General features: G+C 41.2%; 3 protein-coding genes across 3 annotated transcripts in view; 2 read left to right on the forward strand and 1 right to left on the reverse strand.

Annotated features, from left to right (window-relative positions):
* LOC106606373 (Ig lambda-2 chain C region) overlaps positions 1–20,979 on the forward strand; it is a 147,058-nt gene that overhangs the window by 82,956 nt on the left and 43,123 nt on the right. The window lies entirely within an intron of this gene.
* The window catches only part of LOC106606374 (immunoglobulin lambda-1 light chain), a 113,106-nt gene that overhangs the window by 35,506 nt on the left and 56,621 nt on the right, over positions 1–20,979 (reverse strand). The window lies entirely within an intron of this gene.
* Positions 12,832–20,184, forward strand: LOC106606371 (SE-cephalotoxin). The gene is made up of 3 exons (XM_014202520.3): positions 12,832–12,949; positions 14,976–15,492; positions 18,478–20,184. The coding sequence occupies exons 2-3, from the start codon at positions 14,978–14,980 to the stop codon at positions 19,499–19,501; spliced, it is 1,539 nt and encodes a 512-aa protein (XP_014057995.1). The 5' UTR covers positions 12,832–12,949; positions 14,976–14,977; the 3' UTR covers positions 19,502–20,184.

Consider the following 20,979-nt stretch of genomic DNA (forward strand, 5'->3'; position numbering starts at 1 on the left):
AACATAGAAAATAACACATAGAATGCCCACCCCACACCCTGACCTAACCACATATAGAAACAAACCCTCTCTCTCAGGTCAGGGCGTGACAGGGGAAGAGGTAGGTAGATAGATAGATGGGCTTTTTACAGATGGGGTATGTACAGGTGCAGTGATCTGTGAGCTGCTCTGACAGCTCGTGCTTAAAGCTAGTGAGGGAGATATAAGTCTCCAGCTTCAGAGATTTTTGCAGTTCGTTCCAGTCATTGGCAGCAGAGAACTAGAAGGAAAGACGACCAAAGGAGGAATTGGCTTTGGGGGTGACCAGTGAGATATACCTGCTGGAGCGCGTGCTACGTGTGGGTGCTGCTATGGTGACCAGTGAGCTGAGATAAGGTGGGGCTTTAGCTTGCAGAGACTTGTAGATAACCTGTAGCCAGTGGGTTTGGCGACGAGTATGAAGCGAGGGCCAACCAACGAGAGCATACAGGTCGCAGTGGTGGGTAGTGTATGGGGCTTTGGTGACAAAACGGATGGCACTGTGATAGACTGCATCCAATTTGTTGAGTAGAGTGTTGGAGGCTATTTTATAGATGACATCACCGAAGTCGAGGATTGGTAGGATGGTCAGTTTTATGAGGGTATGTTTGGCAGCATGAGTGAAGGATGCTTTGTTGCGATATAGGAAGCCGATTCTAGATTTAATTTTGGATTGGAGATGCTTAATGTGAGTCTGGAAGGAGAGTTTACAGTCTAACCAGACATCTAGGTATTTGTAGTTGTCCACGTATTCTAAGTCAGAGCTGTCCAGAGTAGTGATGCTGGACGGGCGAGCAGGTGCGGGCAGGGATCGATTGAATAGCATGCATTTAGTTTTACTTGCGTTTAAGAGCAGTTGGAGGACATGGAAGGAGAGTTGTATGGCATTGAAGCTCGTCTGGAGGTTAGTTAACACAGTGTCCAAAGAGGGGCCAGAAGTATACAGAATGGTGTCGTCTGCGTAGAGGTGGATCAGAGAATCACCAGCAGCAAGAGCGACATCATTGATGTATACAGAGAAGAGAGTCGGCCCGAGAATTGAACCCTGTGGCACCCCCATAGAGACTGCCAGAGGTTCGGACAACAGGCCCTCCGATTTGACACACTGAACTCTATCAGAGAAGTAGTTGGTAAACCAGGCGAGGCAGTCATTTGAGAAACCAAGACTGTCAAGTCTGCCAATAAGAATGTGGTGATTGACAGTCGAAAGCCTTGGCCAGGTTGATGAATACGGCTGCACAGTAATGTCTCTTATCGATGGCGGTTATGATGTCGTTTAGGACCTTGAGCGTGGCTGAGGTGCACCTATGACCAGCTCGGAAACCAGATTGCATAGCGGAGAAGGTATGGTGGGATTCGAAATGGTCGGTAATCTGTTTGTTAACTTGGCTTTCGAAGACCTTAGAAAGACAGGGTAGGATAGATATAGGTCTGTAGCAGTTTGGGTCTAGAGTGTCACCCCCTTTGAAGAGGGGGATGACCGCGGCAGCTTTCCAATCTTTGGGAATCTCAGACAATACGAAAGAGAGGCTAACAGAACAGGTTAATAATAGGGGTTGCAACAATTTCGGCAGATAATTTTGGAAAGAGAGGGTCCAGATTGTCTAGCCCGGCTGATTTGTAGGGGTCCAGATTTTGCAGCTCTTTCAGAACATCAGCTATCTGGATTTGGGTGAAGGAGAAATGGTGGGGGCTTTGGCGGGTTTCTGTGGAGGGTGCCGGGCAGTTGACCGGGGTAGGGGTAGCCAGGTGGAAAGCATGGCCAGCCGTAGAGAAATGCTTATTGAAATTCTCAATTATAGTGGATTTATCGGTGGTAACAGTGTTTCCTAGCCTCAGAGCAGTGGGCAGCTGGGAGGAGGTGCTCTTAGTCTCCATGGACTTTACAGTGTCCCAGAAAATGTTTGAGTTAGTACAACAGGATTCAAATTTCTGTTTGAAAAAGCTAGCCTTAGCTTTCCTAACTGCCTGTGTATATTTGTTCCTAACTTCCCTGAAAGTTGCATATCACAGGGGCTATTCGATGCTAATGCAGAACGCCACAGGATGTTTTTGTGCTGGTCAAGGGCAGACAGATCTGGAGTGAACCAAGGACTATATCTATTCCTAGTTCTACATTTTTTTAATGGTGCATGCTTATTTAAGATGGTGAGGAAGGCACTTTTAAAGAATAGCCAGGCATCATCTATTGACAGAATGAGGTCAATGTCATTCCAGGATACTCTGGCCAGGTCGATTAGAAATGCCTGCTCGCAGAAGTGTTTTAGGGAGCGTTTGACAGTGATGAGGGGTGGTCTTTTGGTCGCAGACCCATTACGGATGCAGGCAATGAGGCAGTGATCACTGAGTTCTTGATTGAAAACAGCAGAGGTGTATTTGGAGGGCGAGTTAGTTAGGATGATATCTATGAGGGTGCCCGTGTTTACGGATTTGGGGTTGTACCTGGTAGGTTCATTGATAATTTGTGTGAGATTGAGGGCATCAAGCTTAGATTGTAGGATGGCCGGCGTGTTAAGCATGTCCCAGTTTAGGTCACCTAGTAGTACGAGCTCAGAAGATAGATGGGGGGCAATCAATTCACATATGGTATCGAGGGCACATATCTGGAGTATTTCTCCTGTCTTATCTAGTGTCCTGTGTGAATTTAAGTATGCTCTCTCTAATTCTCTTTCTTTCTTTCTTTCTTTCTTTCTTTCTTTCTTTCTTTCTTTCTTTCTTTCTTTCTTCTTCTCTCTCTCTCTCTCGGAGGACCTGCTGAGCCCTAGGACCATGCCTCAGGACTACCTGGCCCGATGACTCCTTGCTGTCCCCAGTCCACCTGGCCCGATGACTCCTTGCTGTCCCCAGTCCACCTGGCCCTGCTGCTGCTCCAGTCTCAACTGTTCTGCCTGCGGCTATGGAACCCTGACCTGTTCACCGGACGTGCTACCTGTCCCAGACCTGCTGTTTTCAACTCTCTAGAGACAGTAGGAGCAACTCTCTCTCGAGACACCTGAGGTGCTGACCTGTTGCACCTTCGACAACCACTGTGATTATTATTATTTGACCCTGCTGGTTATCTATGAACATTTGAACATCTTGGCCATGTTCTGTTATAATCTTCACCTGGCACAGCCAGGCTATGAGGGACTGGCCACCCCTCATAGCCTGGTTCCTCTCTAGGTTTCTTCCTAGGTTCTGGCCTTTCTAGGGAGTTTTTCCTAGCCACCGTGCTTCTACACCTGCATTGCTTGCTGTTTGGGGTTTTAGGCTGGGTTTCTGTACAACACTTTGTGACATCAGCTGATGCAAGAAGGGCTTTATAAATACATTTGATTTGATTTCATTTGATGAAGTACCCGCAGCAATGTTCCAGCAACTAGTGGAAAGCCTTCCCAGAAGAGTGGAGGCTGTTATAGCAGCAAAGGGGGACCAACTCCATATTAATGCTGCTGATTTTGGAATGAGATGTTCGATGACCAGGTGTTGTCGTGGAAATATTCAGTCAATAATATTTCACAAATACCGGGGCCTGTGAGTTCAAATAGACTTTCATTACGACATTATAAAAGCCGAGCTGGTTCGTGAAAACAACAAACTTTCCTGTCTCGGCACACACATCTTATACATTTTTCCTCCTTACGTCACACACATAGTAACTCCTCTTAATGACTCATCCCCTCTGGCATTTAGCCACCGTTATCTTATTGCCTTGCACTAATTTTAGTTTGGTTTCATATTAGGGCATGGAAACTTTAGAGCCACAGCATTAGTTCAAAAATACCATAGCAACCATAAACATTAGGCCATACCACTGGTACAGGAATAAACAGTCATGTCATCCTACTAACACCATGAACACCCATGTTCTGGAAAAGTCCCAAGAGGTGTAACCATGGCAACAGTATATATTAGACCATACCACTGTTACAGAAATAACCAGTCATGTCCACTCCCCAGACAGGTGCATGTCTAATGGTGTCTAATGACCCAGAGCAGATATAGAGTGCACTAGTCTTTCTGGCTCTTCTGAAATAAATAATTGACACACATGTCCTGGAAAATTCTCAATAGTGTCCACATACTTTTGGTCATGTAGTGAACAGTGCATGCGTAATCACTGATACCCATGTGGCGTAACACTTCCCATAAATATTCATTTTATGGGATCAAAAGCTGCATCAAGTGAGAGAATTGCATTATGAGTCAGTACTATCAGATGCTTCGATGATATGGAGGAGGCACCGAATACTATCAGCCACGAGGCTGATATTTTTGGGTAATTTTTAAATAGTGGACATAAAGGGTTCTAGGCGAGATGCCAACATCTTGACGTAAAGTTTGAACAGTGAGCAACATTTTACAAATCAAAATCAAATCAAGCTTTATTTATATTGCACATTTCAGATATGAATGCAACGCAATGCACTTCACAGGAAAAAAAATATATATATTTGAAAATAGAACAGAAATATTTACTACACAACAATAATTTTATTAGTATTTTTTATTTAACCTTTATTTTTTTATTAACCTTGGCAAATCAGTTGAGATCAAATTCTTATTTACAATGACGGCCTACCAAAAGGGAAAAGGCCTCCTGCAGGGATGGGGGCTGGGATTAAAAATAAAAATACATTTAGTAAAAATATAGGACAAAACACAAATCACGACAGAGAGACAACACAACACTACATAAAGAGAGACCAAAGACAACAACATAGCATGGCAGCAACACTTGACAACACAGCATGGTAGCAACACAACATAACAGCAGGACAGGGTACAAACTTTATTGGGCACAGACAACAGCACAAAGGGCAAGAAGGTAGAGACAACAATACATCACGCAAAGCAGCAACTGTCAGTAAGAGTGTCCGTGGTTGAGTCTTTGAATGAAGAGATAAAACTATCCAGTTTGAGTGTTTGTTTTAGCTCGTTACAGTTGCTAGCTGCAGCGAACTGAAAAGACAAGCGACCCAGGGATGTGTGTGCATTGGGGACCTTGAACAGAATGCGCTTGGCAGAACGGGTGTTGTATGTGGATGAGGGCTGCAGTAGAAATCTCAGATAGGGGGGAGTGAGGCCTAAGAGGGTTTTATAAATAAGCATCAACCAGTGGGTCTTTGTGACATGTATACATAGATGACCAGTTCACAGAGGAGTACAGAGTGCAGTGACGTGTCCTTTGTGGTATAGGCTTTGTGCTGTCTGACCTGAACTGCCTGGTGAAACACACAGGGCCACAGGAATCATTTTCAGTTTCAAGACCCCCCAGTTATTAGAAAAGTATTGGTCAAAGTTCAGAAATTGCAAAGATTCAGCCCTGTTTAACAAACGCAGAGCATACCCCTTTACCAACAGAGAATCCAAGGTAGTTACAGTACAGCTTCAAATTGAATGCATCCAGGGCTATAACATCCAAGTGTTGTTAACCTGTTGGGGATAGGGGGCAGTATTTGCACGGCCGGATAAAAAACGTACCCGATTTAATCTGGTTACTACTCCTGCCCAGTAACTAGAATATGCATATAATTATTGGCTTTGGATAGAAAACACCCTAAAGTTTCTAAAACTGTTTGAATGGTGTCTGTGAGTATAACAGAACTCATATGGCAGGCAAAAACCTGAGAAGATTCCTTACAGGAAGTGGCCTGTCTGACCATTCCTTGAGCTTCTTGACTCTATTTATTGAAGACTGAGGATCTTTGCTGTAACGTGACACTTCCTTTGGCTCCCATAGGCTCTCAGAAGGCGGGAAAAAGCTGAATGATGTAATTCCAGCCCCAGGCTGAAACACATTAGCGCTTTTGGCAAGTGCTCTATCAGAGGACAATGGGCTTAGGCGCGTGCACGAGTCGACCCCATGTTTTTATTTTCGTTCGTCTCTGAACCTAAACACAGATTCCCGGTCAGAATATTATCGCTTTTTTACGAGAAAAATGGAATAAAAATTGATTTTAAACAGCGGTTGACATGCTTCGAAGTACGGTAATGGAAAATTTAGATTTTTTTTGTCACGAAATGCGTTGTGCGCGTAACCCTTATTTACCCTTTCGGATAGTGTCTTGAACGCACGAACAAAACGCCGCTATTTGGATATAACTATGGATTATTTGGGACCAAACCAACATTTGTTATTGAAGTAGAAGTCCTGGGAGTGCATTCTGATGAAGAACACCAAAGGTAATAACATTTTTCTTATAGTAAATCTGACTTTGGTGAGTGCTAAACTTGCTGGGTGTCTAAATAGCTAGCCCTGTGATGCCGGGCTATCTACTGAGAATATTTCAAAATGTGCTTTCACCGAAAAGCTATTTTAAAATCGGACATATCGAGTGCATAGAGGAGTTCTGTATCTATAATTCTTAAAATAATTGTTATGCTTTTTGTGAACGTTTATCATGAGTAATTTAGTAAATGTTTAGTAAATTCACCGGAAGTTTGTGGGGGGTATGCTAGTTCTGAACGTCACATGCTAATGTGAAAAGCTGGTTTTTGATATAAATATGAACTTGATTGAACAAAACATGCATGTATTGTATAACATAATGTCCTAGGTGTGTCATCTGATGAAGATCATCAAAGGTTAGTGCTGCATTTAGCTGTGGTTTGGGTTTATGTGACATTATATGCTAGCTTGAAAAATGGGTGTCTGATTATTTCTGGCTGGGTACTCTGCTGACATAATCTAATGTTTTGCTTTCGTTGTAAAGCCTTTTTGAAATCGGACAGTGTGGTTAGATTAACGAGAGTCTTGTCTTTAAAATGGTGTAAAATAGTCATATGTTTGAGAAATTGAAGTAATAGCATTTCTAAGGTATTTGAATAACGCGCCACAGGATTCCACTGGCTATTACGTAGGTGGGACGATTTCGTCCCGCCGACCCTAGAGAGGTTAAGCAGGTTCACCACCCTCAAGTCAGCGGCTAAGAGGGTCCTGGACAAAGATAACGTCAGTACTGGTGTACGAAAATGGCTGATCCAGGTAAGACCGGACCCATTCAGAGTGGGAGTCCACCACCCCAACACCATCACAGTGGGAAACAACAGGCTTCGTCCACTACTAGAGCATGCCCAAACTATGCAGGAACTGTGGCCAACTGGGCCATCTGGCCACAGTTTGCACAGCCATCATCTGCAAGATCTGTAAAGATAACAATCCCACCTCAGACTGAGCCTCCACATGACCCTGCAACCTGTGCGGGAAAGGGGGCCCCTTCTTCAGAACCTGCCCCAGTTCCTGCCGGCAGGGCAAGGGTGTATGCCACCTACCCCAACCCCACTAATCCAAATCCTAACCCAACCAATCCCTCACCCCCTCCACCAGACAATAAAGGATACCCAGAACCAGTCCCAGAACCAGACCTTCCATCAGGCACAGCCCAACCCACCACTCAAGATGTCCCTTGAAACAGTCCCCACCTCTGCCAGCCCCTCCACATCTGCTCCCCCAACAAATCCCTTCCTAGACACATCCATCCCACTCCAAAGCCCTCGTCAAAGGGGAGCTGGTTTCGATAGGGGCCATACAACCGGAAGAACCCCTCGCCTCACAACTCCTGTTCTCAGATGACGACAACTCCAACTGGACAAAACTTACTTAATGGGAAAGACCACCACCAGACCAATAAGAGACCAGAGCAGAAGACCACCCCAGAACCCAAACTCCAATGCTAGCCTCTCTAGGGTAGGTGGGACGAAATCGTCCCACCTACTCAACAGCCAGTGGAATCCTGTGGCGCGTTATTCAAAAACCTTAGAAATGCTATTACTTCAATTTCTCAAACATATGACTATTTTACACCATTTTAAAGACAAGACTCTCGTTAATCTAACCACACTGTCCGATTTCAAAAAGGCTTTACAACGAAAGCAAAACATTAGATTATGTCAGCAGAGTACCCAGCCAGAAATAATCAGACACCCATTTTTCAAGCTAGCATATAATGTCACATAAACCCAAACCACAGCTCAATGCAGCACTAACCTTTGATGATCTTCATCAGATGACAATCCTAGGACATTATGTTATACAATACATGCATGTTTTGTTCAATCAAGTTCATATTTATATCAAAAACCAGCTTTTTACATTAGCATGTGACGTTCAGAACTAGCATACCCACCGCAAACTTCCGGTGAATTTACTAAATTACTCACGATAAACGTTCACAAAAAACATAACAATTATTTTAAGAATTATAGATACAGACCTCCTTTATGCAATCGCTATGTCCGATTTTAAAATAGCTTTTCGGTGAAAGCACATTTTGCAATATTCTGAGTAGATAGCCCAGCCATCACGGGCTAGCTATTTAGACACCCACCAAGTTTAGCCTTCACCAAAGTCAGATTTACTATAAGAAAAATTGGATTACCTTTGCTGTTCTTCGTCAGAATGCACTCCCAGGACTTCTACTTCAATCACAAATGTTGGTTTGGTTCAAAATAATCCATAGTTATGTTCAAATATCCTCTGTTTTGTTCGTGCGTTCAAGACACTATCCGAAGGGTAAAGAAGGGTGACGCGCCCGACGCGTTTCGTGACAAAAAATGTCTAAATATTCCATTACCGTACTTCGAAGCATGTCAACCGCTGTTTAAAATCAATTTTTATGCCATTTTTCTCGTAACAAAGCCATAATATTCCGACCGGGAAACCCTGTTTACGTTCAAAGAGAGAGAAAATAAAAACACGGTGTCGCCTCGTGCACACGCCTCAGTCTCATTGTCCTCTGATTGACCACTTACCAAAGGCGCTAATGTTTTTCAGCCAGGGGCTCCAAAGACATCATTCAGCTTTTTCCCGCCTTCTGAGAGCCTATGGGAGCCGTAGGAAGTGTCACGTTACAGCAGAGATCCTCAGTTTTCAATAAAGAGAGTGAAGAAGCCCAAGAAATTGTCAGACAGGCCACTTCCTGTAAGGAATCTTCTCAGGTTTTTGCCTGCCATATGAGTTATGTTATACTCACAGACACCATTCAAACAGTTTTAGAAACTTTAGGGTGTTTTCTATCCACAGCCAATAATTATATGCATATTCTAGTTTCTGGGCAGTAGTAATAACCAGATTAAATCGGGTATGTTTTTTATCCGGCCGTGTAAATACTGCCCCCTATCCCTAACAGGCTAGCAAACAAACTTGATTAGGCTACTACATGATACTCAAAAAAACCTTTGAGGTAACAGACAGTGACACATGGACGGACAGTGACACATTCAATACCACCTTGCACTCTCTTGCCTGCATCTAGCTGATCTAGTGTGTAATAATTAGTCCAACAGTTGCAAAAGAGAGTTTCTATTGGACAAATGCAGGTATGTTTATCCCTGTTTCGTTCAATTTGCTTCATTTTAAGAAATGTTTTTCAACAGAATCGGCAGAATGAATACACCCCTGATCATGCGTAAACACAGTTCACTTTCATAGCAGCCACGTTGTATTCCTTCTCACATCTATGCGCTCTCCTCCTCTCACATTTTCCCTTCGCTTGTGGACTTCAATAGACAATACATCAGCTGTATCTGACCAGGTGAAAAAAAGTTTCCAAGCCAAACCATATCATAACTGCTACACACACAGTCTACGTCGTTGTCACCATATTAGCTAAAGTAACTTCATAGTGCATAGCCCATCTGTAAATAGCCCACCCAATCTACCTACCTCATCCCCATATTGTTTTTATTTACTTTTGTACTCTTTTGTACACCAGTATTTCTACTTGCACATCATCCTCCGCTCATCTATCACTCCAGTGTTAACTTGCTAAATTGTAACTACTTCACCACTATGGCCTATTTCATTTGACTTACCTCCTCACGCCATTTGCACACACTGTATATAGACTTTCCTTTTTGTTATATTGTGTTATTGACTGTACGCTTGTTTATTCCATGTGTAACTCTGTGTTGTTGTTTGTGTCGCACTGCTTTGCTTTATCTTGGCCAGGTCGCAGTTGTAAATGAGAACTTGTTCTCAACTAGCTTACCTGGTTAACTTCTCTAGGGTAGGGGGCAGTATTTTGACGTCCGTATGAAAGGCGTGCCCGTAGTAAACTGCCTGCTACTCAGTCTCAGAAGGTAGGATATGCATATTAGTAGTAGATTTGGATAGAAAACACTCTGAAGTTTCTAAAACTGTTTGAATGATGTCTGTGAGTATAACAGAACTCATATGGCAGGCAAAAATCTGAGAACAATCCAACCAGGAAGTGTGGAAATCTGAGGTTTGTAGTTTTTCAAGTGATTGCCTATACAGTATACAGTGACTTAGGGTTCATTTTGCACTTCCTGAGGCTTCCACTAGATGTCAACAGTCTTTAGAACGTTGTTGCATGCTTTTACTGTGACTAGGGAGAGAATAAGAGCTCCTGGAATTAGATGAGTGAGAAAATGACATGAGCTCAGTGGCGCCCACTCCCGTGAGAGTTAGCTGTGTTCCTTTTCTTTTTTGAAGACAAAGGAATCGTCCGGTTGGAATATTAGGGAAGATTTATGATAAAAACATCCTAAAGATTGATTCTATACATCGTTTGACATGTTTCTACGAACTGTAATATAACTTTTTGACTAAGAAATTTGAATTATGAGATTTTTGCTGTTTTGAATTTGCCGCCCTGCTATTTCACTGGCTGTTGAATAGTGTGTCCCACGGGTGGGACACTACCGTCCCACATACCCCAGAGAGGTTAAATAAAGGTGAAATAAAATACATTTAAATAAATAGTCAACATAGCTAATAACAACATATCAGTTCATGCTGCAAGACCTCTGATTTCTTGGAGAACAAACTCCAGGAGTTGTCTTAATTATTGTGTAAGTCTATGGAAGGGGTGAGAACCATGAGCCTCCTAGGTTTTGTATTGAAGTCAACGTACCCAGAGGAGGACAGAAGCTAGCTGTTCTCCAGTTACACCATGGCGCTACCCTACAGAATGCTGTTGACTTTAATTGTAAAACAGTGTATTTGAATCAATTATTTGGTGACGTGAATATATTTAGTATAGTTTTATCTAAAAAGGAAAACTTTTAAAATGTTTTACAATAAAAAATGTCATGAATTTCACTGAGGAGGATGGTCCTCCCCTTCCTCCTCTGAGGAGCCTCCACTGGTAACCTGTGAACAGAACCACCCAACAACACAAATTACCCTCACTAAAATATGCAACAAAATGATCAACCCCAGGTGGGCCAGGTGGGTCTGGGCCCTGTACGTTCCCCTCCGTCTTCTAGCCTCCTGACTCCTAACCTTGCCGTCACATCGCTCCTCCTCCAGCACCAGCCCAGGCCGATTGACATTCCCTCCACCACCGCCACCGCCACCTCCCTTCTCCCTTTTCCTCTCTCGCCTCCTTCCTTCCTTCCTCTATAGCAATCCTTCTCACAGAACCAGAACCGGACCAGAACCGGGAACAAGTCACCACACCAGAAGAGGCACGGAAGAAGGACCAAAGATCTAGACCTACGTCCGGAGTGAGCAAGCCACAGGGGAGTACCATCCCTGACCTCTGGGTGTTTCTGCTTGCTCCTCAGTTTGTCCTTCCTCCCCTCTGTAGATCCAACACCTGCACCTAACTCAGTCCCAGCACCAGACCACGAGACGAGGCATGGAGTAGGGACCCAGAGCGAGCAGGCCACAGGGGAGTACCACTTTTGACCTCTGGGCCTGGGGATCCCTTGTGTTTCGGCTTGCTCCTCAGGTTGTCCTTCCTTCCTTCTACAGACCCAGATCCCAAACCAGCACCTGCAGCAGCCCCAGTTTCTGGTTCATGGTTCCGGGTTTATTTTTCACAGTCCCAAGTGCCAGCACTAGACCCATAGCCCTTGTTTGTAAATAAAGTTAGCTAGCTAAGCAAGCTTATGTTGGTCTTACCAGCAGTCAAGCGGGCTGTTCACGGCCTTCTTCCTCCAGAGAGCAAACAAACTTCACTACTTCAGATGTGTCGTGAAAAGACATTGTTCAGCTCCATGCATCAGCTTGATGATTGCCGGGTACAGCAGTAAAGCATGGTAGCCAAAGCCCCTCACTCGGTTCATGATTGAGTAGCAGGGTCGCCGACGCTTGTAGGTATGATCACTGGAGTCGGCTGCAAACCAGACAGTGAGACCAGCCAACTCCACAGGGGATTTCCTTGCTTCCACAATAATCTTGTCTATGTGAAGCATTGGCATTTCACAATGAGGACTCTGGGATTAGCAAGTGATTGTCCCGGCTGGCCGATCCTGTGTACCCTCATTGTCTGTATTGGCTGTCCAGCAGTCAGGTAAGCGTTGTTGTTTTCTAATCTTTCTCTCGGGTTGATCACGTGTACATTATCTATTTATGTCCTCGAGCATCATTTTGCATCAAATTGATTTGTTTCGCCTTTATTTGCACCATCAGAATGGTATGTAACGTCCTCAGTATGCTGTGGTAGCATTCCCTTCATACTCCCCTGCTTTGATTTCTCATCCGCCACTTGAAAATGCTTTAAGTGTTGTCTCTGTGAACTTGGCTAGGTCTATAAAAATTATTTTATCAAGAAATCTAAGATGGTGCCATCTGCACATTTGAAAGTTGGTTTGGTGTTTAGAGCTGTGTGTAAGCACTAGAGGGAGCAGAATAATAATAATTGAGATTAGTCTTGCTTTCAGCAAGCACATTAAATATTTTATGATGAAGTAAGTAGGGAGATCACATGGAGGGGGATGTTTGTTAAGTAAATATTTAAAGGCCAATAAACCCTTTTTTAGGTGATAAAAAAACGGTTACAGGGTTTGTTTACGAAGAAAATGAAAAAAAAAAGTAATTCTTTTCATTTGGCAATAAAGGGGTTGTGGCAATAAAGGGGTTGTGGCTATAAAGGGGTTGTGGCTATAAAGGGGTTGTCAAATGTGAGGCTGAAACTTTTGGTAGAGACACATCTCTTCACCTCAAGACCTGAACTTTTGCTTACTTTTGGAATTTCAGGTAGGCCTATAGATTATTATTTTAATAAAATGACTAATCAGTTATTAATATGTATTGTCATGAAACAGGCAGGGAGTAGGTCTCGAACCCTCAACCTTCTAGCCCGAAGTCCATCAAGCTGTCGACTGTGTCCCAATAGCATTCTCAAGCGGCAGAGTGGATATCCGCGCTATTAAACCCAGGGTCGTTACAGTATATGTATATAAAATAAATTGTACACAAGAGGGCATGTGACACCATTTTTTAGCATGGCTATGCTGTGGTCATAGGTACGAGGTGAAGCCGAGTACAGTAGATCAGCACAGCTGTGCAAAACATTTGTATCACATAACCTTGTGTGTACAATTGCTTTTCTACAATGGGTCACTTCTTACATTAAATTAAATGTACGCAGATAACACAATCACTTCAAACTGAAGCTGGATAGAGAGCAAACCAGCTGCATTTTGTTTAGTTTGACCTGTTATTCTATTGCCATGTCTTTATATCCATAAACAGTTTGCTGATGCATGATTTCACTGTCTTGTTCTGACACGTTTATTCTCTATGGGCCGGTGGAGATCGCACTTAAAAATGTAAACAATGTTGCAAAGGTCAGAGAGGCAGATAGCAACGTTTGTTCAAATCAAGCAAAGCAAGTACTAGGCTAGAAGCAAGAGAAAATAACGTCTAGATGCGTTTTTACAGTGAAGATCAAGTTAAAGTTCCAATGCAGCTGTTTTAATCTCAATATCAAAATCATTTCTGGATTACAATGAAGTACCTTTACTGTGATTGTTTTAAATTAAAATGGTCAAAAATAAACAAAAATAGCTTCTTAAAAAAATTCACCACAAGGCCAATGATGACTTTTAAACAGTTACAGAGGTTAATGTCTGTGATAGGAGAAAACTGAGGATGGATCAACAACATTGTAGTTACTCCACAATACTAACCTAAATGACAGAGTGAAAAGAAGGAAGCCTGTACAGCATAAACATTTTCCAAAACATGCATCCTGTTTGCAATAAGCCAATAAAGTAAAACTGCAAGAATTTGGCAAAGAAATTACATTTATGTCCTGAATACAAAGCATTATATTTGGAGCAAATCCAACACAACACATCACTGAGTACCACATTTCATATTTTCAAGCATGGTGGTATGCTTGTTATGGGTATGCTTGTCATCGGCAAGGACTAGACATTTTTGGGAGGATAAAAATAAACTGAATAGAGCTAAACACAGGCAAAATCTTAGAGGAAAACCTGGTTCAGTCTGCTTTCCACCAGCAGACAATAACCTAAAATAAGGCCAAATATACACTGGAGTTACTTACCAAGATGACATTGAATGTTCCTGAGTGGCCTAGTGACAGTTTTGACTTAAATTGGCTGGAAAATCTATGGCAAGACTTGAAAATGGCTGACTAGCAATGGTCAACAACGAACTTGACAGAGCTTGAAGAATTAAAAAAAAAGAATAATCTGCAAATATTGTACAAGACAGCTGTAATCGATGCCAAAGGTGATTTAACATGTATTGACCCAGGGGTGTGAATACTTATGTAAATTAGATATTTCTGTATTGAATTTTCAATACATTTTCCAACATTTCTAAAAACATGTTTTCACTTTGTCATTATGGTGAGAACAAAAATATATATTTAATCCGTTTTAAATTCAGTCTGTAACAAAAATGTGGAAAAAGCCAAGGGGTGTCAATACTTTCTGCATATGACAAAGGCAAATTCCGTGTTTGACTGCACTGCCCCTTTATTGAATTGCCTGGCTGGGCTGATGGGACAGTGGATGTGCAATGGTTTCTCAGATCGAACAATAAAAAAGTAGCCTATTTTTGCATCATAGGCCTACCCTTTGTTAACAGCTTTTTTAGCACGGCTTAATTAAAACGTACAGTATCTCAACCAATCACAAAGCTTGTTTTGACCAACCCTTTTTGTATATTAATATGTATACATCTGGAAAATCTTTTGAACTTGTAAACACTGTAAATATATATCTATTTTTTTTTTCCTAATTTGCAGTCATGGCATCTTCAGCACTCCTGATACTCCTGTTATATGCAACCTCAATTGGGACAACTGTATCAGTTAAAGATATGGAATACTACACAAGAGAAAGAGTTGAGAAATCTATTGAATCTTTTGAAAAGAGTTTGGAAATTGTTAAAATAATAGTTGAGGGAAAGGATACATCAGATTGGACTAGTGTACTTAAGAAAGTCTTAAAGTTCACGGCACGTTATGGCCCTGCCTTTGGTGGTTTTGCTGGTGCTGCTGTAAATTTTGCCCTGGCATTTGTCGGTCAAGATGACCCAGTGTTAATTGAGGTGAAGACTCAGTTTGCAGAGGTTAACAGAAAGCTTGACTCAATCACTTTGCAAATCAACTCTCTGAAAACTGAAGTCCAGTGGGTAACCTATGCCAGTGTCTACTCTCAAGACGAGCTTAAGATCAGCAACTCCTGGGACATGTTCAAGGAATTCTTGTCGGATAGCATGGCAGCCAAAGACGAGGACAAGAAGAGACAACTGGTGGAGAAGTATGTAACTGTTTACAACTTTAATTGTAGTTACTGCTTTTAAAATCAGCAATGGTATCCAACATTCTACCCTCTGTAACCACTGTGAATTTTGACCATTTTCCCAACAGGTTAGATGGTTCTAGAAATGAGGTTGCATTTGCCTACCTTACATTTTCAACCATAACAAAATAACTTGACAAATGACAAATAGTTACACATCATAAATGATTTTGTTTATATTTAACTGTTTATCAATGATAAAACATAATGCAAGTCCTTTATACTGCAAAACGTTATGTTTATGCATTGTTTAAAATACACTACATAACCAAAAGTATGTGGACACCTGCTCACTAAACATCCCATTCCAAAATCATGGGCATTAATATGGAGTTGGTCCCCCTTTGCTGCTATAACAACCTCCACTCTTCTGGAAAGGCTTTCCACTAGATGTTGGAACATTGCTCTGGGTACTTGCTTCCATTCAGCCACAAGAGCATTAGTGACGTCGGGCACTGATGTTGGGTGATTAGGCCTGGCTCGCAGTCGCCGTTTAAATTCTTCCCAAAGGTGTTCAATGGGGTTGAGATCTGTGCTCTGTGCTCTGTGCTGGCCAGTCAAGTTCTTCCACACCGATTTCAACAAACCATTTCTGTATGGACCTCGCTTTGTGCATGGGGGCATTGTCCTCTATATATTTTGTCATGCAGAAACAGGAAAGGGCCTTCCCCAAACTGTTTCCACAAAGTTGAAAGCACAGAATCATCTAGAATGTCATTGTATGCTGTAGTGTTAAGATTTCCCTACGCTGGAACTAAGGGGCCTAGCCCGAACCAGGAAAACAGCCCCAGACCATTATTCCTTCTCCACAAAACTTTACAGTTGGCACTACGCATTGGGGCAGGTAGCGTTTTCCTGGCATCCGCTAAAACTCAGATTTGTCCATTGACTGCAAGAGGGTGAAGCCTGACTGATCACTCCAGAAAACACGTTTCCACTGCTCCAGAGTCCAATGGCGGCGAGCTTTACACCACTCCAGCCGATGCTTGGCATGGTGATCTCAGGCTTGTGTGTTGCTGCTCAGCCATGGAAACCCATTTCATGAAGCTCCTGACGAATAGTTATTGTGTTGATCTTGCTTCCAGAGCCAGTTTGGATCTCGGTAGTGAGTGTTGCAACCGAGGACAGATGATCTTTACACACTACGCGCTTCAGCACTCGGCGGTCACATTCTGTGAGCTTGTGTGGCCTACCACTTGGCGGCTGAGCCGATGTTGTTCCTAGGCATTTCCACTTAACAATAACAGCACTTACAGTTCACTGGGGCAGCTCCAGCAGGGCAGAAATTTCACAAACTGACTTGTTGGAAAGGTGGTATACTATGACGGTGCAACATTGAAAGTATCTGAGCTCTCCAGTAAGGCCATTCTACTGCAAATGTTTGTCTATGGAGATTGCATGGCTGTGTCCTCGATGTTATACACCTGTCAGCAACGGGTGTGGCTGAAATAGCTGAATCCACTCATTTAAAGCGAAGTCCACATACTTTTGTATGTATAGTGTACTTACAGATGTGGTATCTTAATTTGATCCAGTTTGCTACAGATGGTAAATAATCCAGCAGTAAAAGGAAATGTGAATAATTATGTGGATTATATTTAATTTATATTTTTGTAGAGGTTGATACATTTTTCGCATGGGAAAATCAAGTCTGAAATGTCAAAGTGGAAATTACAAACTTCAGAAGCCCTTTTAAATCTCAAATACACTACAAGTAAAGCATTGCAGAAAAGTTATCTTGCAACAGGGTGATCAAATTATGACCCTACATCTGATCCTATCTATATATTATTTTGAATGCTAGAAAGTAAACTAAAGTATTTACTATATTGTATAGATTGATTCAAAACAAAGAAGGGTATTAAATTACCTATCATTATTTTACAAATATGCAAGATTTATGTCATTGGTGATCCCGCCTCAAAAATCACTCATTGCGAAGATATACAAGGACCTTGAGCATTCCTTCCATTGCCAAACTGTTATCGGGGGAGGGATCTATATTAAATAAAATTATTAGGTAATTGCACACTTTTAGCATTTGAGGATTCCATTGATAATTTGGATTGTGCAAATAAAAAATGCAGTTGGTGTTACTCTATTTAAATTAAGGGAAATTACATTGTGAGCAAAATTATGAATCAAATAATTTCAGTATATCATTTTTTAAGTGTTAATGTACTTAGATTTGAGCATCGGTGGCCTTCATTTAAGAAAATCCTTAATTACCTAAAATGTATAATTGGTGTTACCATCATTGACATTGCTACTCCTATTGGTGGCACGGTGTTATCATAATGGTAAAAACATAAAAAACATAAAAACAGTTATTAAAGTGCCATATTAGTTGATATAGATGGAAAGATGTACCCAAATACACTTACAAGATGTCATGCTCAAATGCCAGCGCAATTCAAGAACGACCCACTAGACAAAAACTTAGTGTATGAAATCAGAACAGACATTTTCTACCAATCAAAAGATAGAGCTATTTCTGTAACCACATCAACTACTTTTTCTCTCAACTTTTAGAAACAAATGCAATTTTGACCACTTTCCCCCCAAAATTGCCAAAAAAGTAGGTTATGCAATATTTGTCTATTTCTCTGCTATTCAAATCAGCAATCAGAACAGATATATATTCTACCAATAAAAAGATACAGCTATTTCAGTAACCACATCAAGTTTTTTCATTCTTTGTTTCTTTGTTTCTTTGTTTCTTTCTTTCTCTCTTTCTTTCTTTCTTTCTCTTCTTTCTTTCTTTCTTTCTTTCTTTCTTTCTTTCTTTCTTTCTTTCTTTCTTTCTTTCTTTCTTTCTTTCTTTCTTTCTTTCTTTCTTTCTTTCTTTCTAAACTAACTTCCCACTGTTGAAATAACACACAAAGAAAAATTACTAATAATGTTTGTTGCCTGGCAATTAAGTTTTATGATTCTGATTCTGAGGTTCACCCAGTTCTATGAGAACACAGCAACTGAGAACAGCGTGACCAATTTCTACAAATACCTGACGGGAGAGCAGCCTTCACTCACCGAAAACCTCCTGGAGCTCATGGTAAACAAATTCAGTGGTGAAGTTGAAAAGGTGAAGACATACAGCATGTATTTCAGAGGTCTGATGTGGAAGGGCCTGCAGCTGAATCTCATCTATTACAAGCTGAAGGACTTTAACACAGAGGCCAAGGCCCAGCAATCAATCATTCAGTTTTACAACGTTACCCAAGCTCACACACAAACAGTGCTGAAATGCATTGAGAACTTTGAACAGTACATGAAGAACGATGTGGAAGTGATTGGCACATCCGAATCCTTAGAAATGACCCCACTAGCTACCAAAGTTAGAGAGTTTTTGAATAAAAAGTACTTCTGGTATGACTGGATAGTTGCTGTGTACAAAAAGGAAGATGACAGTAGCCATGACATGGTACGTTTTACCAAGTTTCCTCTTGAGAAGGTCATTGTTGCTGTGAGCTTCTCAGAGAAAGGCAACCATTTAATTGGAAATACTATAAAAGAATACGCTTCTGACTGTGTGAAAAAAATAGAGTGCTCAAAGCCTGAAGTGCTGAACAAACTTCCTGAATGTTCATACAAATACAGCAGGTATGGTCCTTCTACATACAAATTGGCTATGACTCAAATTGCAGCTATCCATATTTCAACAAAAAAAGATGGGTTTTCTGAAACTCCAGATGCGCTAATCAGAAATGACTGTTACTGGGGCTTCTTTTCAGTCTATGTAAAAAGTGATAACCAGATTAGACAACTTGACCCCTGCTCTGGCAACACTGACTGTGGAAATGGCCAATGCAAGAGAATACTAGACACCTCTTTGACAATTTGTGAATGCAATGAGGGCTTCTATGGTGAAAAGTGTGAGATTAATATTCAGGACGATGTGATGACCGTGAATGTGAATGTGGGTGAAGATGCCGAAGCATCACAGGTGGCTGGTGGGAAGGATGGGTAATTGGCTGGAGCTAAATACATGTAATGGTATCAAACACATGGTTTCTATTCCAGCCGTTATTATGATTCATCCTCACCTGCTTGCTGTGCAGAATGTGTCTTTCTTTCTCTGTGCCAGTCTCACTTCAATGATTGCTAATTTCCTGAGGTTGCAAAATTCTGGTAACTTCCCCAAAATTACCAGGTATTCCAGAAATACTAGTTAGAAGAAAAGCACGGGAAATCCAGAAAACCTGGGGATATCCGAAAAATTGGGAATTTGGGGAAAGTTGACAGAATTTTGTAATGGTGTCATTCTGCCAGAGAGTAGGGCATTCATCTAACCATCATCATTTTCAGAATTCCGAAGTAAAAATATCCCCCAATTGAATCATAGAAATCATGATCTAAGAAAATATATATACATAATATTTTTTTTTGAACGTGACTGCTATAAGCAACGCAAACGCAAATATTTTAGCCTCTATCCTATCACATTTTTAAAATTCAAGATATGTATATTTGTACAGGAAGGATATACACAGATCATCATGTCTAAGATCATTGTTACATGTATCCAACATGAACCTTCAACACCCTGTTATAGATAGACGATGTTAAACCACTGTAATGCTTTTATGCTTTGTGCTTCTGTAAAGCCATACTTCATTTTCTAATGTAATAAACATTGAATTCCTAAACCAACAGTATGTGTTTGTCTCTTTGCACCTCTACCATGATTACAGATTATTATAATGAGGATGAAAGACTATTGTGTTGATTTCACTTGATTTGGGGGGGTTGTCCTATATTATAAACAACATGGGAGATCTGGGAATGGAAGAACCATCCATCCTTACATGTCAAAAAGGATGATAAAAATACATTGTCTGAAAGGAAACTGATGTTGGCTTTCTTGTTATCATCATCATCATCATCATCACCATCATCATCACATCATCATCACCATCATCATTAGCATCATCATCAGCATCATCATCACCATCATCATTAGCATCATCATCAGCATCATCATCAGCATCATCATCAGTAATATACATTGTTCTTTCTAAATTAGAGGGTTGGTAAACTTATCTTAGGACGTCTCTCTTGAGATGACACCACAAATTGTGTACTGAATTAGAGTTGACAGAACAAGATCAGAATAAGTACAACACTGTTTAAGTTCTGTACTGTTTTTCCTCTCAATAAACCATTGCTTTGAGTAGGACTTTTACTCTTATCTTATCTCATTAATAAGGAGAAGAACAGAAACACATTCTGAATAAAGACTTTATTTGGTCCTAGGAAACCTTGATTCATCCTTCATGGCAAGGAGGAACTAGTCATGATTTATATTAGCAAAAGGCTTACTTCCTCAGCTATCAGATAAAAAAGCATACAAGATCATGTACATAAGAAAGGTGTGATAGAAAATATGAAAACATGATGATATGAAATGCTATCATAAACCTATTTGTCAGAGACAACATTTTCTTG

This window comes from Salmo salar, chromosome 06 (genome assembly GCF_965601325.2).
Source record: "Salmo salar chromosome 06, fSalSal1, whole genome shotgun sequence".
Classification (NCBI taxonomy): Eukaryota; Metazoa; Chordata; class Actinopteri; order Salmoniformes; family Salmonidae; genus Salmo; species Salmo salar.